The 25,071-nt window shown below is 34.7% G+C and overlaps 1 protein-coding gene across 1 annotated transcript in view; it reads left to right on the forward strand.

Annotated features, from left to right (window-relative positions):
- Positions 1-6,273: 6,273 nt before the first annotated feature.
- LOC123693670 overlaps positions 6,274-25,071 on the forward strand; it is a 40,214-nt gene continuing 21,416 nt past the window's right edge. Inside the window, exons 1-6 of the mRNA XM_045638862.1 lie at positions 6,274-6,634; positions 19,148-19,355; positions 19,825-19,966; positions 20,453-20,567; positions 20,988-21,265; positions 21,753-22,015. Of these exons, the coding sequence (XP_045494818.1) occupies positions 6,299-6,634; positions 19,148-19,355; positions 19,825-19,966; positions 20,453-20,567; positions 20,988-21,265; positions 21,753-22,011 (1,338 nt within the window). The 5' untranslated portion in view covers positions 6,274-6,298 and the 3' untranslated portion in view covers positions 22,012-22,015. The remainder of the gene's footprint in view (positions 6,635-19,147; positions 19,356-19,824; positions 19,967-20,452; positions 20,568-20,987; positions 21,266-21,752; positions 22,016-25,071) is intronic.

A 25,071-nucleotide genomic window follows, 5' to 3' on the forward strand; every position in this document is an offset into this window, starting at 1 on the left:
TGTATTGTGAGAGCAACATTTTTATACATTATGCTATCTAATAAGGGCTTCAGGTTTGGAGATAAGAAAGATACACAGATATTTTACAACACTTGCGTCAAGACAACATTTAAATGTACCTAAGTACTTATGGTTATTCTTAAACTAGCTTTCCGCCTGCGGCCTCGCCCGCGTTTTCAAAGAAAAATCCACATAATTCCCGTTCCCGTGGGATTTCCGGGATAAAACCTAGCCTATGTTGCTCAGTGAAGATGCAGCTTCCTAATGGTGAAAGAATTTTTGAAATCGGTCCAGTAGTTTATGCGTGAAAAATGAAAATACATACATAGATAATTACAAACCTTTCCTCTTTATAATATTAGTAAATGGTACTGTGTTTAGGAGTTTTATAGTTCTTTTTAATATAACAATAATGCTCTCTATTAGTATTATTTTATACAATACGGTCTACTGTATGACCTAACGTACTACTACTATAAATTTATTCTTGAAACGTAAACTTCACTGGCCATAGCAGTATATTTCTTTGAAATGTTACAATAATTAGTTATAACTCAATTGAGTAAAATACACTCTGCGTACGTGACTTCGACTCTCGACGGTAGCCCTTATTTGTTATTTATGAGTTTGTGGCAAAGTTCCACGTTAAATTAACCGTGTAATTGTGGTTATGAATATTTGATATTTTTTATGTAACTAGAAGGGCCATTAATTATTTCACGCGTTGTTTATAAACACATCAATCATTCTAAATAAACATAATAATTTATATCAGATATTTTTAGATTTTACCAAACCAAATCCCTTTTTATTAGGAATCACATATAATATAATAGATACTATAAAGATCAATCAATCAATCTCGAAAATAATAAATATGTCTATTAATTAAAATTGAGTACCTATGTTTATCAGCCATCTGGTTTCCATAACACAAGCGAAAGCTTAGTATGGGATCAGATCGTGCCGTGTGTGAAAATTGTCCTGAAATATTTATTTATTTAATAAATATAATAAAAATTAAAAGTAAATACTACATAATAAAATCTCAACTTAATTTAACAATAATGAGTTAAACTACAGGTTCAACTAAATATCATTAATTAAGTTTCAGAACTTTCTTAACCTTCCGAACGGCAGGTCAGTGATCTTTGACTTTTGCATTGCAACGTGCTTTCAATTAACCGACTTTGAAAGGGATTGCCAATCACAGTGAATCGGTTGTAAATAAATACAAATTGATAGATAAATAGAACTTTGTGATTACGATAATAATTAATAATTATGATGTTTCATCTACCTATGGAATTAGAAAATCAAATTCAAAAATGTTTTTGAATCAAAAATGGTGCAATTCAGCATCTACTGCACGTTTCATAATTTACTAAGAAATTTGTATTTTGTATCTTACCTATCTCAATTTTTTAGCCAAAGAACTGTTGATAAACACTTACCACAAAACCTCACTTAAATATTCAGTTTACTGACTTATCTAATCTCAATCTAGACGCATTGAGGTCAGCTTACTTAAACGTTGAGTATACACTCAGTGAGTAATAAAGCCAATATTTGACACTAGGTTTGACCGTCTAGTGACTAGTCACTTGTGTTTAGGCATAGAATCTAAGCCCTGTTTAGGTGTTTGGTATAAATAGCTATAAGTTGCCTATTCCTGTCCTAACAATAGGTACTTGTCTCTTCACTATCACTACATAGTATAAAACAACTTTCTCTGTCCCTATGTCCTTTTGTATGCTTAAATCTTTAAAAAAACGCAACGGATTTTGATGCGGTTTTTTTTAATAGATAGAGTGGTTCAAGAGGAAGGTTTTAGTATATAATTTATTAGGTTTTAGACAAAGCGGGCGAAGCCGCGGGTGGTAAGCTAGTTTACGATAAACTGAATTTAATTATTGTTAGGCTTGGAGTTAGGACTATGGTTATAGGAGGATAAATGCTAATTTATTGGTACTTAATCATGTCTTTCTTCTCAAACTTCTCTTTGTGTTATCGCAACATAGCCGCCTTTACTGACCTTAATTTTATTTTTGAGAGGTCATTTTAACATTCTCCAAGGATTAATCTGTTTCTTTATTATTTTATATCCAAAATCCTGCTGTTTTATCGTGAAATCCAACTTGCATTCTGGCATATGTTACACACTTTCTGATTTACAAATATTATTAGTAGGTAATTAGTAGGGATAGATAGACAATGTCCAGAACATTAATTTAAAAGCTCTTTCATGTAAACAAAGCTCTCGCCATTTAACGTCTTGCCATTAGTCAAATTATTATTAACTAGCGGTTCCGCGCGGTTTCACCCGCATTGCTCCCCTCCTGATGGTCTTAGCGTGATGATATATTATAGCCTATATCCTTCCTCGATAAATGGGCTATCTAACACCGAAAGAATTTTTCAATTCTTTCTAGATTTTTTTTCAAATCGGACCAGTAGTTCCTGAGATTAGCGCGTTTCAACAAACAAACAAACTCTTCAGCATTATAATATTAGTATAGATTAAAAGTAAAATAGAGCCTAAAATTAAAATATTCAACTTACGCATATTCGTATTTATCACGACGTGTAGGCCCGTCCGATTAGGGCCCTTCTGGCCTCCTCCACTCAAGCGACAGCCCAAGCCGAGGTTCGAGATCCCCGTCAAGGGGGGACGCCCTTGTGCATGTCGCTACCAGGGTGAACCTTCAGTTCACCCCCGCGTCCGCGTTAAAATGTAGAAGCCCTTCTGGCTAACATTGAGAAACACCTTACAAAAAAAAAACGACGTGTAGGGCCAGTTATTAAATAAATAAATGCTTTTAAAATAAACTTACTGTTCGTCGTCCAGTATCAAGTAGGTACCTAGTTGTCTACTTATATACTGTTTACCTCCAACCAGTGTTTTAAATGGCCGTCCTTATTTATTATTTATAACAATTACGTAGGCTTACATCAAACGTAAATCATAAACAAGGCTACGCGACCTTGACGCACTCGGGATAAAGGAACTGTTACAGAATGACCTGTTTTTGAGTCACCTAAGGCCCTTGACAGACTAGGATACTAGGTCCTGAACAATAAATTATGAACTTTATAGATGTTACATACCTATATTAAAAAATACGTACCTACGCAATTAAAAACAATGAATTTTATTAAATAATTATTATGAATTTTATTTATTTATATCTACACTAATATTATATATGTAAAGAGGAAAACTTTGTTTGTTTGTTTGATTGTAACGAATAGGCTCATAAACTACTGGACTGATTTTAAAAATTCTTTCACCATTCGAAAGCTACATTATCCACGAGTAACATAGGCTAGGTTTTATCCCGGAAATCCCACGGGAACGGGAACTATGCTGGTTTTTCTTTGAAAACGCGGGCGAAGCCGCAGGCGGAAAGCTAGTAAGTTATAAATTGTATAAAGCTATATCTATTTTTCATTTTATGTTTTTTATTATTAATAACCTTATTTAAAAATACAGTTTAAAGTAATTGAAATGATGGTTTATTAAATGCGAAGAAAGTAGCAATCATACAAGAGAAGGTCACTAAATCAATAAAAATGTACAGTTTTTGTCATAATAACGAGTAATGGAATGCCAAAATTATGATGAATAAAAAAGGTAATTTACACATGTGTTTCTTGTGAAGCGACTTGACCGCAATTCTTATGAATTTTAACCCGCGAATTGCCGAAATATTTATCATTGTCGTCATAACACGACATATTGAATTTAGTACCTTCTCATATTTTATTTATTTATTCATAATCTATACACAATATTATTAGCCCTTATAAATAACAATTACTACCCCATTATGGTAGATATCATATTGAAAACTGAAAACCATATTTGCATCTAAAACTTTTTTGTCTACCACATTAAAACGTAAAATTTAAAAATATTTTCAAGTGAATATTGTAATTTACGCTGCATAAAAACTTGACGTATATGTAGAGATAATTTAAAAAAGTCGTCAATCTAGGTGCGCATACGCATACCACAAGTATACGATGAACCCTCGGATGAGCACTAAAGCCTTGAAACTTAAATTGCGGTTTTATTGTCACTTTTATAAAGTTTTCGAACATTTACAATCAATTAAAATTAATTGTAGTATATGTAAAGGCATTTTAAATCTTAAACCTTAATAACACAGTGACAATATAAAAGTAAAATACAAAAAATAAAAAAATAAACAGCCGAATTGAGAATCTCCTCCTTTTTTTTTTTGAAGTCGGTTAAAATATATCGTATTCTTAAAGCTCTCTATCTTCGTAAAAAGTATTTTGTAGTGAGAAATAACTCTTATGCATTCCACAACAAAATTTATAGCACTATAAATTTATTTAGGAAAAAAAAAACACTGAGGTACCTACTTACTACAATTATGTAATAACTAATGATCTCTTCCGAGCACCATAGATTTAATGTAGAGTCAAAAAATACAGAGAACATTTCTTAATCAGTATAAAATGTAAAAAAGTGTTAGAAAATTCCAGAACCTCCTGACCTTCACGGAATTCTCCTATTATGGCCCTTTAGCTGTAAAACTGGACCACCAACCTAGCACAATGTGTTCTAGACTCTACACTATTTGGATTATGTTAGACAACTCTCACCATTATTATAAATGCGAAAGTAACTCTGACTGTCTGTCTGTTACTCAATCACGCCTTAACTACTGAACCAATTTGCATGAAATTTGGTATAGAGATAATTTGATACCCGAGAAAGGACATAGGATAGGTTTTATCCCGGAAATCCCACGGGAACGGGAACTATGCGGGTTTTTCTTTGACTGCGCGGGCGATGCCGCGGGTGGAAAGCTAGTTGTATATAAAATCGAGTCATATTTTACTACCCTATTATTCAAGTAAACAAATTAATATTGATCGATTTAACTCCATTGATTTACTCAATGAAAAAATAATATGCATTTCTTATTTGTTACATATTTGAACATTTTTTAATTAAGTACTTACAACTATCGCCTAAATGCAGGTAAGTATCGACTAGGTATTGTTTTAAAAATGTATGAAATGCACCATTTGTTGATTACTAATACCTATATGTAATTATAGAATTCCGAAATGAAGAGTCCTCCCTCCCATTTTCCCAAAATCCATCCGATTACTCCCAAAATCCATTCTTTCGATTGCTGCCAAAAACTTAATGGCTTTTAAATTTCACTACAGATCACCAGAATCCAGACTGTATGAATGAGTTCGAGTCGTGCAAGCTGTTATTTATAGCTTATGTTTAGCTATAAGCTGCGGAAGCTGAAGTAGGGCGCGCGTCACAATGTGCGACAGGTAAATATTGTTAAATATTATAATTTTTATCCTAGATATTATAGTATGAAGACCTATTAAAAAATGCAACTATATATTTCTAGATTTCTAAGATTTCTCGTGTGGGTTTCAATTAAAAGTATGCAAAGAATATTCATATGTATAGTTTTAAATGATGTTTGTAAACTTTTGAAATACAAGTCGAAACATTATATGTAGTGTGTATGAAATATGTTATGAAATCATTGCTAACAATTATTGATGATATCTCATTTCAAATGTTAATTAAAAGGTAATTGATTCGTGTTGAAATACACTTTCTCAATGTTTTTAGGGTAATTATCAAATAATTTGACGTGTAGGTGCTGTGTTCGTTGATCGTTGCAAAATGTTTGTAAGGTTTTGTAATAATGATTACATTTAGGGCCTGGTTGGGAATTTTCATCTATACTAATTTTATAAAGAGGAAAGGTTTGTAATTATGTATGTATGTATGATTTTCACGCATAAACTACTGAAACGATTTCAAAAATTCATTCACCATTAGAAAGCGGCATCTTCACTGAGCAACATAGGCTACGTTTTATCCTGGAAATCCCACGGGAACGGGAACTATGCGGGTTTTTCTTTGAAAACGCGGGCGAGGCCGCAGGCGGATAGCTAGTCAAAGATAAACTGCTTAATTTATCTACTTACCTACATAAATCAATTATTGTATCAGAACATTTTGTTACTATGATAAAAGGTATTACTCTATCTCGTGAACAGTTTATCAAATGGAAATTTAGTTGTAAACAGAAGCGCTACCAACACTCAATCAAATCGATATTGTTTACGATATAGATTAAATAATAGTAATAAAGTAGCGCCTATCAAAGCATCAAACGATATTATAATTGCCTCAAAAGCTACAAAAGTTAACCGGTCGGGCACGACAGCGCATACCTCACACAAGCGAGAGAGTCAGTCTTGCATCGTCCGCCGCGGCAGCATGTTGTGCGTTGCGTTACTCCTCGCGTGTTTAGCAACCGCTAAAGGCTATGTCACGGAACAATCCTTCGCGGAACGTTTGGATAAACTGTATGAAAAGTTGGAAAAATTCAATGTTACACCCGAGTCAAAGTTGTACGCGAAGTTGGATAGATTGAATTCCTTAACCCCGGACCGGCAACTGACCGATGAGGAGGAACTCGTGTCTGCTCTGCAGTTGTGGGGGACGATGAGTGAGGACCAGCTCCGGGGGGTGATGCAAGAGCTGCAGCAGCTGAAGGAGGAACGAAGTGAGAAGCTGATAGACGACTATGCGGATAGTGATTGGAATGATGATGTAAGTGAATTCTTTTGGCGTGAAGTGTTTGGTCGTTGTAGTGACTGAAAATCCTTCGTACAATGGTTTAAGGTTTTCTTTGATAAGTTTGGATTCTACCTACATTCTTGTCTATGTAGGTACCTCTTTCAGCTTATATCAGTCAAGTGGTTTTCATTCAGGTTTTATGAAATTTTCTAAATTTAAAAGTTTATAGGTACCTACCTACCTAGTTAGGTACCTACTTATTGTGAAAACAACCGAATGAAAAAGCACATAAAATCCTTGTTACAATCCAGGTCATGTTCTATTTACATATTTTCATATTTAAACTGGGTAATGAACCAACTTCTTGCGTGATTGTGATAAAAACATAATACATATTGTAAAATGTCATTACATTTTTTTTATAATCCTTGAGAATTTTCATGCAGACTATAGTTACCTAATTTTCAATGTTTTAGGTATTGAATAATGAGATAAAATATAGAGAAGATTCTCTATATTTTAATGTTCTCTATTATCGCTGAAAAACATTTAATTATATTCAACAAACTAAATAAACAAAATTGCATAGGTACCTATGTAGATACCTACTGGAATAAGCTCCATTTTATAATATTTACCTACTTTTAAGGAGCTTTTACATTAGTTATCCATCAAAATAATATTAGGTACCTACAATAGGTACCTATACTATAATTTGGTTGACCTTATGCCGAATTAACTATTATTACAAGCAAAAAACCTTACGTTATTGATAGATTAGGTAAGTAAGTAGACCGTACCTAGATAATACACGGTAAATATCCTGACACTATATTATATAATATTTTCATACAATAACGTGTTGTAATTCAAACTATTCCTAAATGAATGTGCGTTGCACAACTACCTAGGTATATTGTCCTTAGCTAAATGGATATGACCTAAAATTAAAATATTGCATCTCTATACTTATCTAAGTACTCACTGTTTACGCGTGAAATAAATTATGTACAATTTTATATGGTCATTGGCCATACAGCACACAGATCCTCAACTCATACCTAATCAATATTTATAACTAAATTATTATTAAGTACATAGGTACCTATCTAGGTTCAGTTATATATCTATTTACTACCTACCATTTAAATTCAGCTCCAAAAATACGTATTACCTACGCTGTACCTATGTACATACCTAGAAGCTCATCTCATCGTTAAAATCTAAATATAAAAGTACGAAAAAATTAAATCAATAACTAATAATTAATAAAAATTAAAAATTTATATCAATTACTAATAGTTACCTACCCAAGAACTTAAATACTTAAAAATCAATTGATTTAAATCGACACACATCAACATCAAATTCATACAATTTATAAAAACAATAAATTATTTAGAGTAAACAGGATACGAATGTTCTGCCACTAGCAATGTGTGGTCCCATAGTAAAACAGGTGGAACGAAATAACAAAAGATGGAACTTTTTGTCTCACATCCTTTAAAACCAGATGTGTTCAAACAGTCATAAACATCAATAAACCATTAATTTTACACGCTTTTGCCTAATTTCCTAGCTTCCGTTTTAAAGTTCGGTATACTCATAAATGTGATTAAAATAACTAGTAATTTAAGCATAATGCAATTAAAAAAAATGTGTGCGTGTACTAGTGTACACACGTAAGAAGTGAAACTTCTTTATGACCTTATTTTTCAAAAAATAATTTACTACCTATATGCAACTTTACAGAAATACGTCTATAATATATCTAATAGAATAAGCAAAAGATGGCGCGTAACGGAAAAATGTCACGCGTAACGAAAAAATGTTACACTAAATTTTTTTTCCAACCCCGATAAAGAAGTTTCACTTCAAATACATACCATAGACATACCATAGATACAATAGATATTTAAATTTAAGACAATCAGCTTTTTCTTAGTACCTCTTAAAATGGTAGAGAACATAATAATAAAATAAGGATATCATAATATAAATACATAATATGTTAAATTGTGCGAGACTTGAAAAGATGTTAGTACCTAAGTAGTTTACAATACACTCATATCTATCAAAATTTTTGTACAAAACAATTTTTGCAAAGTACTACGGGATCTCCATAAATTCACACAAAAAAGAGGTAGAGACACGTGAAAAAATAAATATCTACTAGTTTTTGCCACATTACGTTGCAGATGTATGTAGCATGAAAAATTCAACAATTACCTACAATTAATATGCGGGCAATAGCCAAAAACCAAAACTATTTTCTATTGCTACGAATAGAGTCGCGGGAAAAGGTATTAAGAGAACCTTACTATAAAATTTACTATTCATGTATGTATATGTCCGCCCACGTAACAATAGGACAATCGATTCGCATATATTTTGCATACGGATAACACCTTTTCTTCGATAGTACATACTTCAACTGTAGGCGGTGTCCTGTGATAAGAATCCGACATAACCCACGGCTCCTTCCCCGGGGGCCGTGGGTATCTTTGGAAGATTTCCCCACTATAAAAAAAAGGCGGTGTCGTGTGATAAGAATTAGCTACGTTTCTAGACTTCCTTCGATGATTATTTCTTTACATTATTTTTAATCCATTAATTTGTATTACTTAAAATGGAATTACTTACCACGCATGTGATGATTGAGAATAATCTAATAATATGTAGGTATGTTAATACCTACATTTAATAAATGCGAAAGTTTGTGATGATGGATGGACGTATGTTTGTCACTCTTTAATAGGAAAACCATTGAAGGGATTTTGATAATAATTATCTGTACTATACATAGTACATTAGCTTAAGCTACAGCTTACACAATTTAAAACACTTCCCGCGAGTTCGTCCGCGATAAAACCACGCGTCCCAGCTAGTATAATATATATTTACTAAATTAAATTAAGCTCCAAATTCAAATGGAATTTACTCAGCTATGTAACAGTAATTTCTAGCTATTGCACCAGACTGTTTATTGGTTTTCGAATAGTTTACAGTGAGTTAAATTTAACTATTAAAATCATGATTTATGAGTGTCGTGTTGGCTGCAAATTGGCTGCTGTTTCTAATATATAGGATTTATATAGAAATGCTTGTTTATATGAATAATAATATAATTTATTAAACGTGTTATTGTGGTTAACCATATCATACCTACTAATATTATAAATGCGAAAGTAACTCTGTCTGTTACGCTTTCCCGCTGAAACCTCTCAACCGATTTTGATGAAATTTGGCACAGACAATCTTTAGACCCTCAGAAAGAACATAGGCTACCTTTTATTGCGAAATATGTACCACGGGCGAAGCCGGGACGGACCGCTATAATCTATATAGTAACTAATAAAACATTGTCACTTAAAAAGTATTTATTAAAAGTTTTGTACAAAATATGTACTCAATAGTAGCTAATGCTATAAAACTATATAGAGTTAGAGCGATGATAAGTTACGTATGTTATTTCGTCAAATAATATTAAAAACAAATAAAAATCATCAGAAATCTTAAAAGTATTTCGTATATACTCATGATACACATAAACTTTTGACAAGTTTACGATACATAATTAATAAAATACAAACAAGTTGTGAAAACCTACGTAGTTTTTTTTATTTGATTGTGAATCGCCCTAAAGGCGCTTCTGGCCTTCTGGGATATAATATCCATACTTAATATTATAAATGCGAAAGTAACTCTGTCTGTCTGTCTGTCTGTTACTCAATCACGCCTAAACTACTGAACCAATTTGCATGAAATTTGGTACGGAGATATTTTGATACCCGAGAAAAGGACATAGGCTACCTTTTATTGCGAAATATGTACCACGGGCGAAGCCGGGGCGGACCACTAGTTATATCTATTTATAATACTTAAATATCTGACTTTACACAATAATTCCAACGAGATTATGAGATATAAGTAATAGAGGTCCTTAAATCCTATTACAGTATTTATCTTGATTCTAGTATAATACTTTAAGCTGCTTACTAAATTTATAGAGGATAGAATTATTTGATAGTTATTCAAACTTGTAGCTCTACCAAGCTCTACCAAGTTGCAGTAATATTGTTTTTGTTGTCTAAAATTTTAATTGTATCATAAAATAAAACATGCTTTGAGATAAATAATTTATTTTGTAAAGTATGACTTGACGTCAAATTTTTGTTTGTAAGTACTACAAGGTAGGCCGAAAGAAGTCATCCGATGTTATTTTGCTCTCACTTTTTTCTAAATGAAAAAATTCGCTTCTGTTTTTTCATTATGTTTATTTAAACCTTTAGAATTTTATTGGTGTGGAAAAACCCGGAATCAAAGTATTCCATTTAGAATAAAAATGAGAGCCAAACAACATCAAATGACTTATTTTGGCCTACCTACCGCTACCCTATGAGTAAATTCCATGAAAAAAAAAATTCAAATTTTGCGAACCTCTATTAACTATGTAGTATATTATATCATAGTAATTAGGGTTCTTCCCCCGAACCTTTACTATACACACGCAGACTAGGAGAAATCCTATGTCACTATGCAGCTATGCACTTGTAGCATTATTTAATTTTAACCGATGACATTCCGTATTATGTCACGTTTCTGAGAAACTAATGAGAGGAACATAGAATAAATACGATAAGAATGTTTAAATTGTAGATGAGACCTTGTACATCGAAGTTGAATTTTTAGAAATAGGCGTATTTCCAAAATTATTTGTCTTATTTATTTTATTTTTATTTATTTATTTATTAAAAAGGTTCATCACCAGTTGTTACATATGTATCATTCTCGTTAAATAGTAACAATAGGATTTACACATTATTATGCACAACTATTACAGATGAACACTACATTCACAAAAATTAATAATAAATTAGGCGATATCTACATACAATACAAATTAAACAAAAATGAAATGTGTGTGCTCTTAACATTAAAGAATTCTGATTAACTACGGCAGGCAATATTAAAAAAAAGTTATTACATTTAACCTATAAATTACGGACATACTGACAATAATTATAATATGTGAATTTGAAAAAGAATTAAGTCATAATGTTAAGCATTGTTTTCCGAAACTTATAGAGGGAGTCTGAGAAAATATCCACTGAGTTGCTATATTTATTGTGTAAGGTGCATAGTCTAGGAATGGGGGAGTTGCGACCCAGAACAGTTCTGTTTTGACGTGCAAATAGCAAGTTCGTAATTTGTTTCCTTGGATAATGCTTAGGGATATTGAATTTAAATTGATTAAGTAGCTTCTCACAGTCAATAGCATTTTGAAAGACTTTGTACAGAAAAACCATATCCAACAGATCTCTGCGTTGTTCCAACGATATCATATTAAACTTTTTCAGTCGGCTTTCATACGATTTCAGCTTTTTTGATTCGCCTGCGCAGAACACTAAATGGTTTGTAAACCTGCGTTGAATACGCTCTAATCTGAGGATATGTGTTGCGTAGTGTGGGCGCCAGACAACAGAACCGTATTCTACTATACTTCTTACTATAGAGTTGTATAAGATAATTTTTGTTTGGGTATTTTTAAACATTTTTGTATTACGAGTAACAAAGCCTAAAGTTTTTGAAGCTCTTTTTACTACGTCATCTATCTGCGGTAAAAAAGTTAACTTTTTGTCCACCAATATACCCAAATCTCTAATAGTGTCGACTTCATTAATAGCGGTGTTGTTAATAACATAATCGTGCGAGATAAGACCACTGACCCTACGACAAAAATTCATATGAAAACATTTTTTAGTGTTCAGTATCATGTTGTGACTTTTGCACCAGGTCACGATTCTATCCACGTCGTTTTGTAGGGTAACACAATCTGATGGTGATTCAATGACCTTCAGTAACTTCAGATCATCTGCATACATGAAGGGGGTCGAGCTATATATGCATTGGGTAATATCGTTAACAAATATGTTAAAGAGTATAGGGCCTAAATTTGAACCTTGGGGAACTCCAGAGGTAATAGTATATTTCATTGATTCAAATCCATTAAGAACTACGTAGAATGATCTTCCCTGTATGTATGATTTGAGCCATTGCAAAAGTGAACCTGCTAAACCATATTCCTCACATTTTGAAGCAAGTACGTGATGCGGTACCTTGTCAAAGGCTTTGCTAAGGTCTGTGTAAATAACATGTACTTGTTTTCCCATATCTAATGCCTGTGCAATGCTATCAAGATAGGTGACAAGATTTGTAGTGGTTGATCTCATTTTAATGAATCCGTGCTGGTGGCTGGAGATATAGGGTTTAAAATAATCCTGTAATTTACGACTAACGAATGATTCTAGTATTTTACCAAATGCACAAAGTACCGAAATAGGCCTGTAATTTTCTATATTGGAGTTATCGTCACTTTTATAAATAGGCACAACCTTAGCCACTTTACAAGTCGCAGGGAATGTGCCTGTGCTTAATGAACGGTTATAGATGGTAAGTAAGGGCTCAACTAATGTCTTTGCACATTTCCTGATGAAAATATTCGGTACGCCATCATAGCCAGATCCCTTGTCAATCCGTAGGTTAATTAGGTCGTGGAGTAATTCTTTCCGCGATATTTTAATACATGCAAATGAGTCAGATGTGCGAGTAAGGTTTTTGGTGGATGAGGTACTTGGGTTTGTCGTTACACTACTATGAACAGATGAGAAATATGCCCCAAACATGTTACAAATTCTTATACCGTTACTGGAACTCTCATTATTGTAGGTCATCGATGATGGAAAGTTCTGGTTATTGTTTTTGCGTGAGTGAATGTAAGCCCAAAATTTTTTGGGGTTCTGTCTCAATTGAGCCTCTGTTTTGATCATATACGCGTTATAGCATTGCATAAGTAATTTATCACAGCGTTTCTTTAGTAATTTGTATTCTAAGTTATCTAGTGGATTTTTATACTTTTTATAACGCTTTCTTAACTTCTCCTTTTCTCTCAGTCTTTTTATAAGATTATGTGAAAACCAAGGTGGATATTTTTTACTCCTAACAGGAAAGTAGGGGACGGTTATTCTAATAATATCATCAATATATGCATAAAATGCTTCGACCATCTCATTCACATCTTTACAATTATTCAAAACACTCTTCCAATCTGTATCATATAGAGTTTTATTAATTTCGACGTAATTTGCTTTAAAAAAATTATATTTCAACTTAGTGGGATTCGAGGCAAGGCAGTTTGTAATTTTGAATGACGTATCAATTTTAATCAATATTGGAGGATGTTGCAAATCTATTTTACTAAGAGCCGAGGATGTACTTTCTACCTTACAATTACCTATATCTGTAAGCACTAAATCTAAAACTTTGTTACCAATGTTTACATTAAAATTTAATTGTTTAAGATTGTTTAAGTAATGGAAATCTACTAAAGTTTGTGCTATACCTGGTAAAGTGTAGTTGGGATCGTCAACCAATTTCCAATCTATACATCCAATGTTAAAATCGCCTATTATAAGCTTCGGAAATGTGCAATGCTCAATAACTGTACTACAATTATCCAAGAAATTTTCAAGTGATACCCTGGTCACAGGAGGAGGTAGATAAACCACACATAAGGCACATTTGTAAGAACGGGTACCGCGTTTAACTTCAACTATGACCCATAAATCTTCAGATAGAGGACTTTGCCATGTTTTTATTTGTTTAGAACTAAAACAGTTATTTACTGCTATTAGAACTCCTCCACCGTCTTTCTTTTGAGACGCTAGGCTATCATGTCTATCCCTCCTGTAAACAGAATATCTACCATCGAACAATTCCGAGTTGAATATTCCATCGTTCAACCAAGTTTCAGTCAAAATTATAATATCAAAATTGTTCAGTACATATTTAAATAACTGAATTTTAACACGTCTATACAACATTGCATGCTCAAAGTACACAAAAAAAAAATACTGATTACTTTATTTTATCTAAAGAATTCATGTCCTTAATGTAGAGAAAGTCAGTATTTTCTGCTTTTCGAACAAAAATCTTACCGCCTCTAACCCAGACAAATTTATAATTATGCTGTTTCGCTTTTTGTCGTGCGGCTGCGTGTAAAGCTTTATTGGTGGGCGATAAATGTTCCATCACAAAAATAGGCTTTTTCTCTCCTGCGAGACCAATGTCTCCCGTATTGAGTTTGTCGCTCATTTCTTTTTGGGCCCTATTGTGTCTTATAAGCATATTACTGATGCATTCGACATAGTGCATAATGCCTATTCATATGCTCATGCTATATAAAAAAGAGCGTGTGTGCCGAGCACACGTGTCAGAAGTGAAACGTCTTTGGCAAGATTTAACAAAAATCGTCGCCTTAACTGTATTTAGATGTCACGGTATTGCCATGACACGATAAAGAAATTTTTCTCTCAACGCGCGTAAAGAAGTTTCACTTTTGAAGTATCTTAAGACTCGTGGGAATTCCTAAATATGCATATAATATGCTAAATCGATAACCTTTGTATACAGTACATTTAACTAATATCCGCGCATAATTATTTAATTTTCCTATTAGTACATCTACATTTGATATACAATACTATTACACAGAGGTATTATTAAAATACCTTACGTCCTTCTTTTTATCACTATGGAAAATATTGGGCTATTTAAGCGGAAAACAGGCCGACATTTATTATTTTAAATATATTTTGAATGGACTTCTATTATATCTCAAGAGAAAACAACTAAGTGAAAACTGCATAAGTACTTTAATAATAATTAACTATAAGAATAGCCTAACATATATTTTAATTAATTCCCCATACATTGACATTAATTTCTCTAGAATTTCTCCAAGATGAAGTATCAATGCTAAGAATGGGACATTAATCTTAACTTGTAGGGAACTTGATATCTAATCGTCGGTACATTAGCAAAATAGAGATTACGGGTTATCGCACATTAAACATGCCGACAGACAAACATTAATTGCTTATATATTATTATAGTTTTGACCTTTGATGTAAAATTAAACTCTCGTGGATGGAAATAAAAAAATCAAAAGAATGGTATATTGGAATCCATACTAATATTATAAATGCGAAAGTAACTCTGTCTGTCTGTCTGTTATAACTCACGCCTAAACTACTGAACCAATTTGCATGATATTTGGTATGGAGATATTTTGATACCCGAGAAAGGACAAAGGCTACCTTTTATTGCGAAATATGTACCACGGACGAAGCCGGGGCGGACCTATAGTATGAAAATAAAAGTTTTATTTGTTAAAAAATTATATTTCTTTTTATAATGTAAATACCTTGTACTTGTCAGACTCCGCCCAAATGGCTTGGCCGATATTTGTGATTTTTTTTTGTTTATATAGGTACCGTGAAAACAGATAGTAAACTATTTGCTTATTTATTTTTTAATATTTCTGTTTCTAAATGATAATGTTGATTTGGCAATAAAGTAGGTATCCATAAAATATTGACGTTGATTTAAAAAATAGTCACGGAGTTGTTGAATTGAGCCTTTCTCAAAACCATGAAAGGTTCGTGTAATAATGGTAGATACTTTAATGACCTATTATACTAGTAGACGCGGCATACGCCAACATCATTGCACTAAAAACAGCGTAATTAATACATACCTACTTACGCATTACCCTTAACGCATTATCACCAATACAGTTGTTCTCTCTTTCACTCTCACGCACGAGACATAATACATGTCTCACTCATGTACTTCGTAATAACAACTACCGATTATAATACAAAAAGAACGTCCAGCCACGACGCTGAATGGTGCGTGACTAAGTGAAACTCGGGCACTTACCTGAGTTTTTTCTTGCCAAAATAGAGAGCGGGTAACGTATCTAGCTCTTTTATATGCTCTTTTATATATCATAGGGTACTTTAATGATATTTCCTTTTTCCTTAATGCAATATAGATAATAGCGTTTTTGTAAGGAATAAAATTTTCGATGTTTTAACTATGAGGAAAATATGAATTGTATTTGAAATAATTAATATACAATGTGGTTTTAATTCTGATATTATAAGGATATTAATTCATATTTATCATGTTTAATATGCTATGTAATAGCTATTAAATAGTTATAGAATTAAAGGTTATTTTCCTCGATATACCTAATATTAGAACATTTATTTTAAAAACGGATATCATGGTTTTAAGTTACCATTTATGTATTGTTTGTACATTTAAATATTTTAAAGTGACTAAAATAGTAAAACCTTATTAGTTACTAGCTGTGCTTCGCAGTTTCACCCGCGTGGCTCCGCTCCTGTTGGTCGCGTTGGTTGGTTGGTAGCGTAATGATAATAGGTATATAGCCTTCCTCGATAAATTGGCTATCTAACACCGAAATAATTTTTCAAATCGGACCAGTAGTTCCTGAGATTATCGAGTTCAAACAAACAAACTGTTCAGCTTTATAATAATAGTATAGAATATAGATTAGTAAAATGGATTAAATATTATAAATTTGTAAGAATATTAAATATTTGGGATAACCTAACCACATGTGGCTAAAAGTGTTAACCTAGATCTTTTTAACACTATATAAATGTAACACTTGACATTTTCCAATTTACATAACGCATCTTCTATTTACCTCTATAAAAGTGCAGCCTCCAAAATTTTCGTCATTTCGAGTTGCTTAAGTTTCTTTACACTAATATATTGACGTAGGCAGTGCGTAGGTAAATGTAATCCGTTCATTTTATTGCACATATGAGGTCAAACACTACAATAACAAAATTGTTGGATAAATTGAGAAATACTAGTTTTGCAATATTTTGATGGAACGCCTATGGTAGTGTCATATAAACGCATTCATGTAATATGTTTGTTTTATAATGTTCGTTACCTACGTATAATTCTGTATATGGTCATTTACAGACTATTATAGATTTTACGATTCATTGATTGACGTTTATTGTACCATTGCTTTTATAGCTATTGAATAAGCTATCAAATCTATAACTTAAAAGTCATAAAAAATTGAAATTTAATCTTATCATTAAGTATTGTAGAGTCCGTATGATTTATTTGTAGGTAAATTGTTGGTATTTTAACGAGAATTCTACACATCTTTAGCACAGTAACCTATCTGGCAGAAATAGTAGTTGTCCGTATCCAGGAACTCATAGTAAAATTATTTATAGGTAACTAAATATATCTATCTGCCTTAAACTTTTAAAAGTCGCTACCATATCAAATCGTTTGGTTATACAAATTAAAATTTTTAGTCTATCTGTAACCTTATGACAATGGAATTAACTTATACATTTTTAAGATCTCTAAACGCATTCTCTGATATCCATTTAAAACGAGCAGGTTGTATTATGCTTAAACATTCCGCTAATATAATAGTCGTAAACTTTAAACAGCAGCTCTGGCAGAAAGCTTTCATCTTTTTTATTGCCGTTTTATCGTTCAACTCGAAATGCTGGTGTGTTTTGATATATTCTGACTCTAGAGGATAATTACATTCTTATAGAATAATCCCTATAGATGGGATATTGGGATGTTACTTCAATTTTACGATCGGGAGGGCACCTACCATTCTACTAAATAGTAAATACTTACCTTGTATATTTGCTTTTTTCTGTGATGATCGTTGTTTTTTTCTTATTTGTGATATATTATATAATAATTATAGGTATTATTATTCACAGTTTAATTAGTATTGATAACAATGACTTTTCATACGGTGCATGGGACATAGCTAATGTTAGTGGACACGAAAAAGTAGGTTTAGGTTAATATGGACAATTTTAGGTTACGATTAAATTATAAGAATCTGAAAATTTTCATGACACGTCGTGCAAAAGGCGATCCAAACCAAGCGTATCAATCTGTATACAATGGGTAACAAAGAAATAATACAATTCGCGAGGAAAACTTTTCGATTTTAAAACCAAAATTTATTTGCATATCCATATATGAATAAATTCACATATACTCACTGTAACTTAAAAACGGAATCAATATGGAAAGAAGCAGGCACCGGTCTATTCCTGTGCATTGCAATGAGTCATATTATGTTTAAGTTATTGGGAGCTAATTATATTCATTACAAATACAGTAATGGCGATCAGCGGATATGTTAACCAGAACTGTTTTAACACTTGAATTCTTTCATGTTTGCTAATATTATAATTCTGTCTGTAATGCTTTTACGGATAAATCGTATATTTGGATGAAATTTGTATTGCAAGAGCACTGAGAAAATATTGTTAAATAAAACAGCAACTAGGCACTAGTACGACTGTATGATCATTGGAGGACTTTACAACTCTTAAAGCATCTTCGCCAATTCTTCAAATTATTTTAATGTATTTTTTTAAATATATCTCTGACCGGGTGGGCCGGATAGGATTGTATTGTTTTCGCATTTATTATACTATAAACATTTTGCCCATAATTTAAAACTGTTATAATAAAACCTACAAAATTTTGTCCCTGCATGAAAATATTTCTTAAAATATACTTCCTGCAATAGCAATCCAAGTATGAATTTCAATAACTTATTACAATTTCATAAATGATCATCCTTTAAATTCATCATTCCAGGATGATCCAGAGCTCAGCGATGGTGATTACGCGAACGACGTTGGTGAAGAATGGGATCCAATAGAGGACGACATCAGTTCCACAGCCAAACCCATGCTTGGTGTAACACCGTCAGCGTTCACGAGACTGGATGGGTATAGACATACTATAGTATCTGCTGTAGACCCTATCGCTGCGACCAATGAGAGGCCGAGGATTTTGGATGACTGTAAGTACTTTTTAAGCTATGAAGGCTTGAGTACAGGGACGATTTTTTGAGAAAAATCATTGTTATTCTTTTATATTTCAAATGATTAAATTTTCTACATACTTCAGTGCCTAAAACGTCTCAGTGGTTGAAATTTATTATAAGATATCCCATTAATACAATAAATTCACAACTCTTAAGAGCCTGTTTTTCAGCCGATATTGTATTAAGTTCAGTGTTACATTTTTAACAACAGCATCTCCTATGATCTAAGACCATTATCATAATCCAAACTTCTAAATAACTCTACACCGACAGCCTTTCGCTGAACGGTATACGATCGGGTAAACGGGAACAGTAATCTGTAAATGAGCTCTAACCCTTGGTATGCGTAGATTTTGCATTCAAAGCACTAGACCTAACCTAGACTTGATAATTCGAGACTAGATAAATCTAGGTCATTGAACTTCTAAACATCTTTTACCCTCAGCCCAGGCAACTGCAGAAGAAAGGGTAGCTATCCGTAAAGGGGTGCTAACAAACATGGCTTCCGTGGTTCGAGCTTACAAATGTCTGACGCCGCAGCCGCGCTGGCTCACTGTGAGGAAACTAGCGCCAGCTGCTGATACTGTGTAAGTAGACTCATATGACTATGCTGTAAAATTTTCCGATCAAAGTATTCTATTGCAGGTAATTTTTCTTGGTGCCCAGCCATGCAGCAATTTTTCTTCGCGAGATGAAGCTTTTTTAATTTTCTATTGAAGAAATATTTTTTTTTCTGCATAATATATAAAGGAAAATAAACAATCATGAATCTCAAGTCTCCTCATTCTTCTTTTAACTCGTCTTTTTGAATGTTTAGTCCCTTCGAAGATTTGCGTACCCGTGTAGGGTACGCAAATCTTCCTGCCGATTCTTCTGTGGACCGAATCTACCAGTATCCAGTTTTGATCGGTTTCCTCATTCTAGCAGTTCGAACAACTATCGAATTAGGGAAAATTTATAGAATTTTTTTATCCAAATACTGTCTTATGCAAAATATTCGTTTGTTTTAACACAATCAGTGTTCGAAAAATAATGGTTACTTTAATATATGATTATTATATATATATTTTCAGATACACGCCCCCATGTGTACAACTCCACCGCTGTGCACCAGACTCCGGCTGCTGTTACAACGAGGCAGAGGTTTGTGCGCCCGTTGATGGAAAATACGTCGCTATACCTTTCTTTGTAAGTATTCAACTTTTATTAAAATTACCTCGTTTAAGAATGAGCTTGTTTTGAAGAGTGTTTCCCTATCTTCATTAAGTGTAAGTTCAGGGCCAGCAGATTTATTGAGACAATCGTAATTTTATTCTTAGCGATCCCTTACCCGGTAAGTGGAGCTTTATCCTGTTCTAAAACATTTATTTAAAACTCCAAAAGGTTAACCTTATTCAGCATAATATTATGTCTACGGATGGTTTGCTTCAGTGCATAATTAAATGGAAACCTCATCCGGCAAAAAAACATTTGTCACATTCAATATCTGATGATTTACAACAACTTTACAACAGTAACATTTTGAGAAAGGAGGCTAAATTAGATGGAATTGCAAAAATAACTATAACACGGTCAAAGTTATCTAACAAAATACCCCAAATCTTCCAGCTAAACAAAGCAGACGGTAACCTGACAGCGGCTCGAATGCTCTTCTTCAACCACACAAGATGCGCCTGTGTATCCAAAGACACGTTACAAAGCACAGCTAGAACACGACTTGATCGGATCGATCGGATAGATAGAATCGATCGGACGGATCGGACAGATCGGATTGATAGGACGGAACGGACACGTGACTTCAGGGAACGGCAGAACGACTGGCGAGCGCCCACTGATGAACCGTCTGTGCGAGATGAAGATCAAACTTCTCCACCTTTGTTAAAGAGGTAATACATATTATGGTCAATTTTTGTATCGAAACCATGTCAAAAACATCAGAATCGGTCTATAAGTTAAGAAGTTCTAATAAAAAAATATTTTTGATGTAAAATAGTCGACATTAAAAGTAAAAACGGACCTAGAGTAGAACCTTGTGGGAACATATTATTATGTCCAAATTGTACTTGATAAGATTTTCCCGACTAATGGTAACTTTTGAAGTTGTTTAGATAAAAAAGAGGCCATCAAATCTTTAGTATTATTATTTATTCCATTAAAATTGTATTTTCTAAATAATATTTTGTCTTCCACATAATCGATAGCTTCAGAAAAATCATAACATAAAATTAGATGAATTTATCGGAACTGATTTTCAACTGATTACCACCACACCATATAAAGTCTAATCTTCAGCATTATTTTATTTTGATACTCGATATTTTCCCTAACTCCTTATCACTATCCATACATCTTGTTCATCAACTTATCTTACAGATGCACATGCCCCGGCTTCTTCCGGAGCCGTATAACCAACGGCATCTGCACTTGCGTGTGCGACTGGAGCGACGCGACCAAACGCCGCGACTGTCTCTCTCTATCACGCGGGCGAGAGCACTTCGGGTTACGGGAACGCGTGTGTATCGCGCGTGGGGAGTGTACAGCGCCTGCTTGTGAGCACGGCCCGTACGAGCGGCACGCCGGCCGCTGTCCGCTGCGGCGGTACAGACGCCGGTACAGAGCGCACCGCGCGTGACCAGGTGTGTGTAACTTGTGAGGGATCTGTTACAAGATAATAAGTTCAGAGAACTGTAACATGTTGGGAAACAGGTAAGAAACCTGTAAAATGCAGGAACAGGTGAGGAGGCTCATGCGAGGAAACAGGTCAGAAAGGTGTAACACCAGAGAAAGCAGGTGAAGAAGCTGTGACATGCGAGGAAACAGGTGAGGAAGCTGTAACATGCAAGGAAACAGGTGAGGAAGCTGTAACATGCGAGGAAACAGGTGAGGATGCTGTAACATGCGAGGAAACAGGTGAGGAAGCTGTAACATGCAAGGAAACAGGTGAGGAAGCTGTAACAAGCGAGGAAACAGGTGAGGAAGCTGTAACATGCGAGGAAAGAGGTAAGAAACCTTTACATGCGAGGAAACAGGTAAGAAACAAGTAATATGCGAGAAAATAGGTAAGAAACCTGTAACATGCGAGGAAACGGGTGAGGAAGCTGTAACATGAGAGGAAACGGGTGAGATAACTGTAACATGCGAGGGAACAGGTGAGGAAGCTGTAACATGCGAGGAAACAGGTGAGGAAGCTGTAACATGCGAGGAATAAGGTGAGGAAGCTGTAACTTGAGAGGAAACGGGTGAGATAACTGTAACATGCGAGGGAACAGGTGAGGAAGCTGTAACATGCGAGGAAACAGGTAAGAAACCTGTAACATGTGAAGAAATAGGTAAGAAACCTGTAACATGCTAGGAATAAGGTGAGGAAGCTGTAACATGAGAGGAAACAGGTGAGGAAGCTGTAACATGCGAGGAAATAGGTGAGGAAGCTGTAACATGCGAGGAAACAGGTGTGGAAGCTGTAACATGCGAGGAAACAGGTGAGGAAGCTGTAACATCCGAGGAAACAAGTTAGGAAGATGTAACATGCGAGGAAACAGGTGAGGAAGCTGTAACATGTTACAGGTTTCTTACCATTTCCTCGCATGTTACAGGTTTCTTACCTATTTCCTCACATAATACAGGTTTCTTACCTGTTTCCTCGCATGTTACAGCTTCCTCACCTGTTTTCTTGCATGTTACAGCTTTCTCACCTGTTTCCTTTCATGTTACAGCTTTCTCACCTTATTCCTCGCATGTTACAGGTTTCTTACCATTTCCTCGCATGTTACAGGTTTCTTACCTATTTCCTCACATGTTACAGGTTTCTTACCTGTTTCCTCGCATGTTTCAGCTTCCTCACCTGTTTCCTCGCATGTTACAGCTTCCTCACCTGTTTCCTCGCATGTTACAGGTTTCTTACCTATTTCCTCACGTTACAGGTTTCTTACCTGTTTCCTCAGTAACATGCGAGGAAACAGGTAAGAAACCTGTAACATGCGAGGAAACAGGTGAGGAAGCTGTAACATGCGAGGAAACGGGTGAGATAACTGTAACATGCGAGGGAACAGGTGAGGAAGCTGTAACATGCGAGGAAACAGGTAAGAAACCTGTAACATGCGAGGAATAAGGTGCGGAAGCTGTAACATGAGAGGAAACAGGTGAGGAAGCTGTAACATGCGAGGAAACAGGTGAGGAAGCTGTAACATGCAAGAAAACAGGTGAGGAAGCTGTAACATGCGAGGAAACAGGTAAGAAACCTGTATTATGTGAGGAAATAGGTAAGAAACCTGTAACATGTTACAGCTTCCTCACCTGTTTCCTCGCATGTTACTGGTTTCTTACCTGTTTCCTCTCATGTTACAGCTTCCTCACCTTATTCCTCGCATGTTACAGGTTTCTTACCTGTTTCCTCGCATGTTACTGGTTTCTTACCTATTTCCTCACATGTTACAGGATTCTTACCTGTTTCCTCAGTAACATGCGAGGAAACAGGTAAGAAACCAGTAACATGCGAGGAAACAGGTAAGAAACCTGTAACATGCGAGGAATAAGGTGAGGAAGCTGTAACATGAAAGGAAACAGGTGAGGAAGCTGTAACATGAGAGGAAACAGGTGAGGAAGCTGTAACATGCGAGGAAACAGGTAAGAAACCTGTAACATGCGAGCAAATAGGTAAGAAACCTGTAACATGCGAGGAAACAGGTGAGGAAGCTGTAACATGCGAGGAAACAGGTGAGGAAGCAACAAGCGAGGAAACAGGTAAGAAACCAGTAACATGCGAGGAAACAGGTAAGAAACCAGTAACATGCAAGAAAACAGGTAAGAAACCTGTAACGTGAGGATATAGGTAAGAAACCTGTAACGTGAGGAAATAGGTAAGAAACCTGTAACATGCGAGGAAACAGGTGAGGAAGCTATAACATGCGAGGAAACAGGTGAGGAAGCTGTAACATGCGAGGAAATAGGTAAGAAACCTGTTACATGCGAGGAAACAGGTGAGGAAGCTGTAACATGCGAGGAATAAGGCGAGGAAGCTGTAACATGAAAGGAAACAGGTGAGGAAGCTGTAACATGAGAGGAAACAGGTGAGGAAGCTGTAACATGGGAAACTGTAACATGCGAGGAAACAGGTGAGGAAGCTGTAACATGCGAGGAAACAGGTAAGAAACCAGTAACATGTGAAGAAATAGGTAAGAAACCTGTAACATGCGAGGAATAAGGTGAGGAAGCTGTAACATGAGAGGAAACAGGTAAGGTAACTGTAACGTGAGGAAATAGGTAAGAAACCTGTAACATGCGAGGAAACAGGTGAGGAAGCTGTAACATGAGAGGAAACAGGTGAGGAAGCTGTAACATGGGAAACTGTAACATGCGAGGAAACAGGTGAGGAAGCTGTTACATGCGAGGAAACAGGTAAGAAACCAGTAACATGCGAGGAAACAGGTAAGAAACCAGTAACATGCGAGGAAATAGGTAAGAAACCTGTTACATGCGAGGAAACAGGTGAGGAAGCTGTAACATGGGAAACTGTAACATGCGAGGAAACAGGTGAGGAAGCTGTAACATGCGAGGAAACAGGTAAGAAACCAGTAACATGCGAGGAAACAGATAATTTCTTCACATGTTGCTGGTTTCTTACCTGTTTCCTCGCATGTAACTGGTTTCTTACCTGTTTCCTCGCATGTTACAGGTTTCTTACCTGTTTCCTCAG

The sequence above is a fragment of the Colias croceus genome, chromosome 8, assembly GCF_905220415.1.
Source record: "Colias croceus chromosome 8, ilColCroc2.1".
Classification (NCBI taxonomy): domain Eukaryota; kingdom Metazoa; phylum Arthropoda; class Insecta; order Lepidoptera; family Pieridae; genus Colias; species Colias croceus.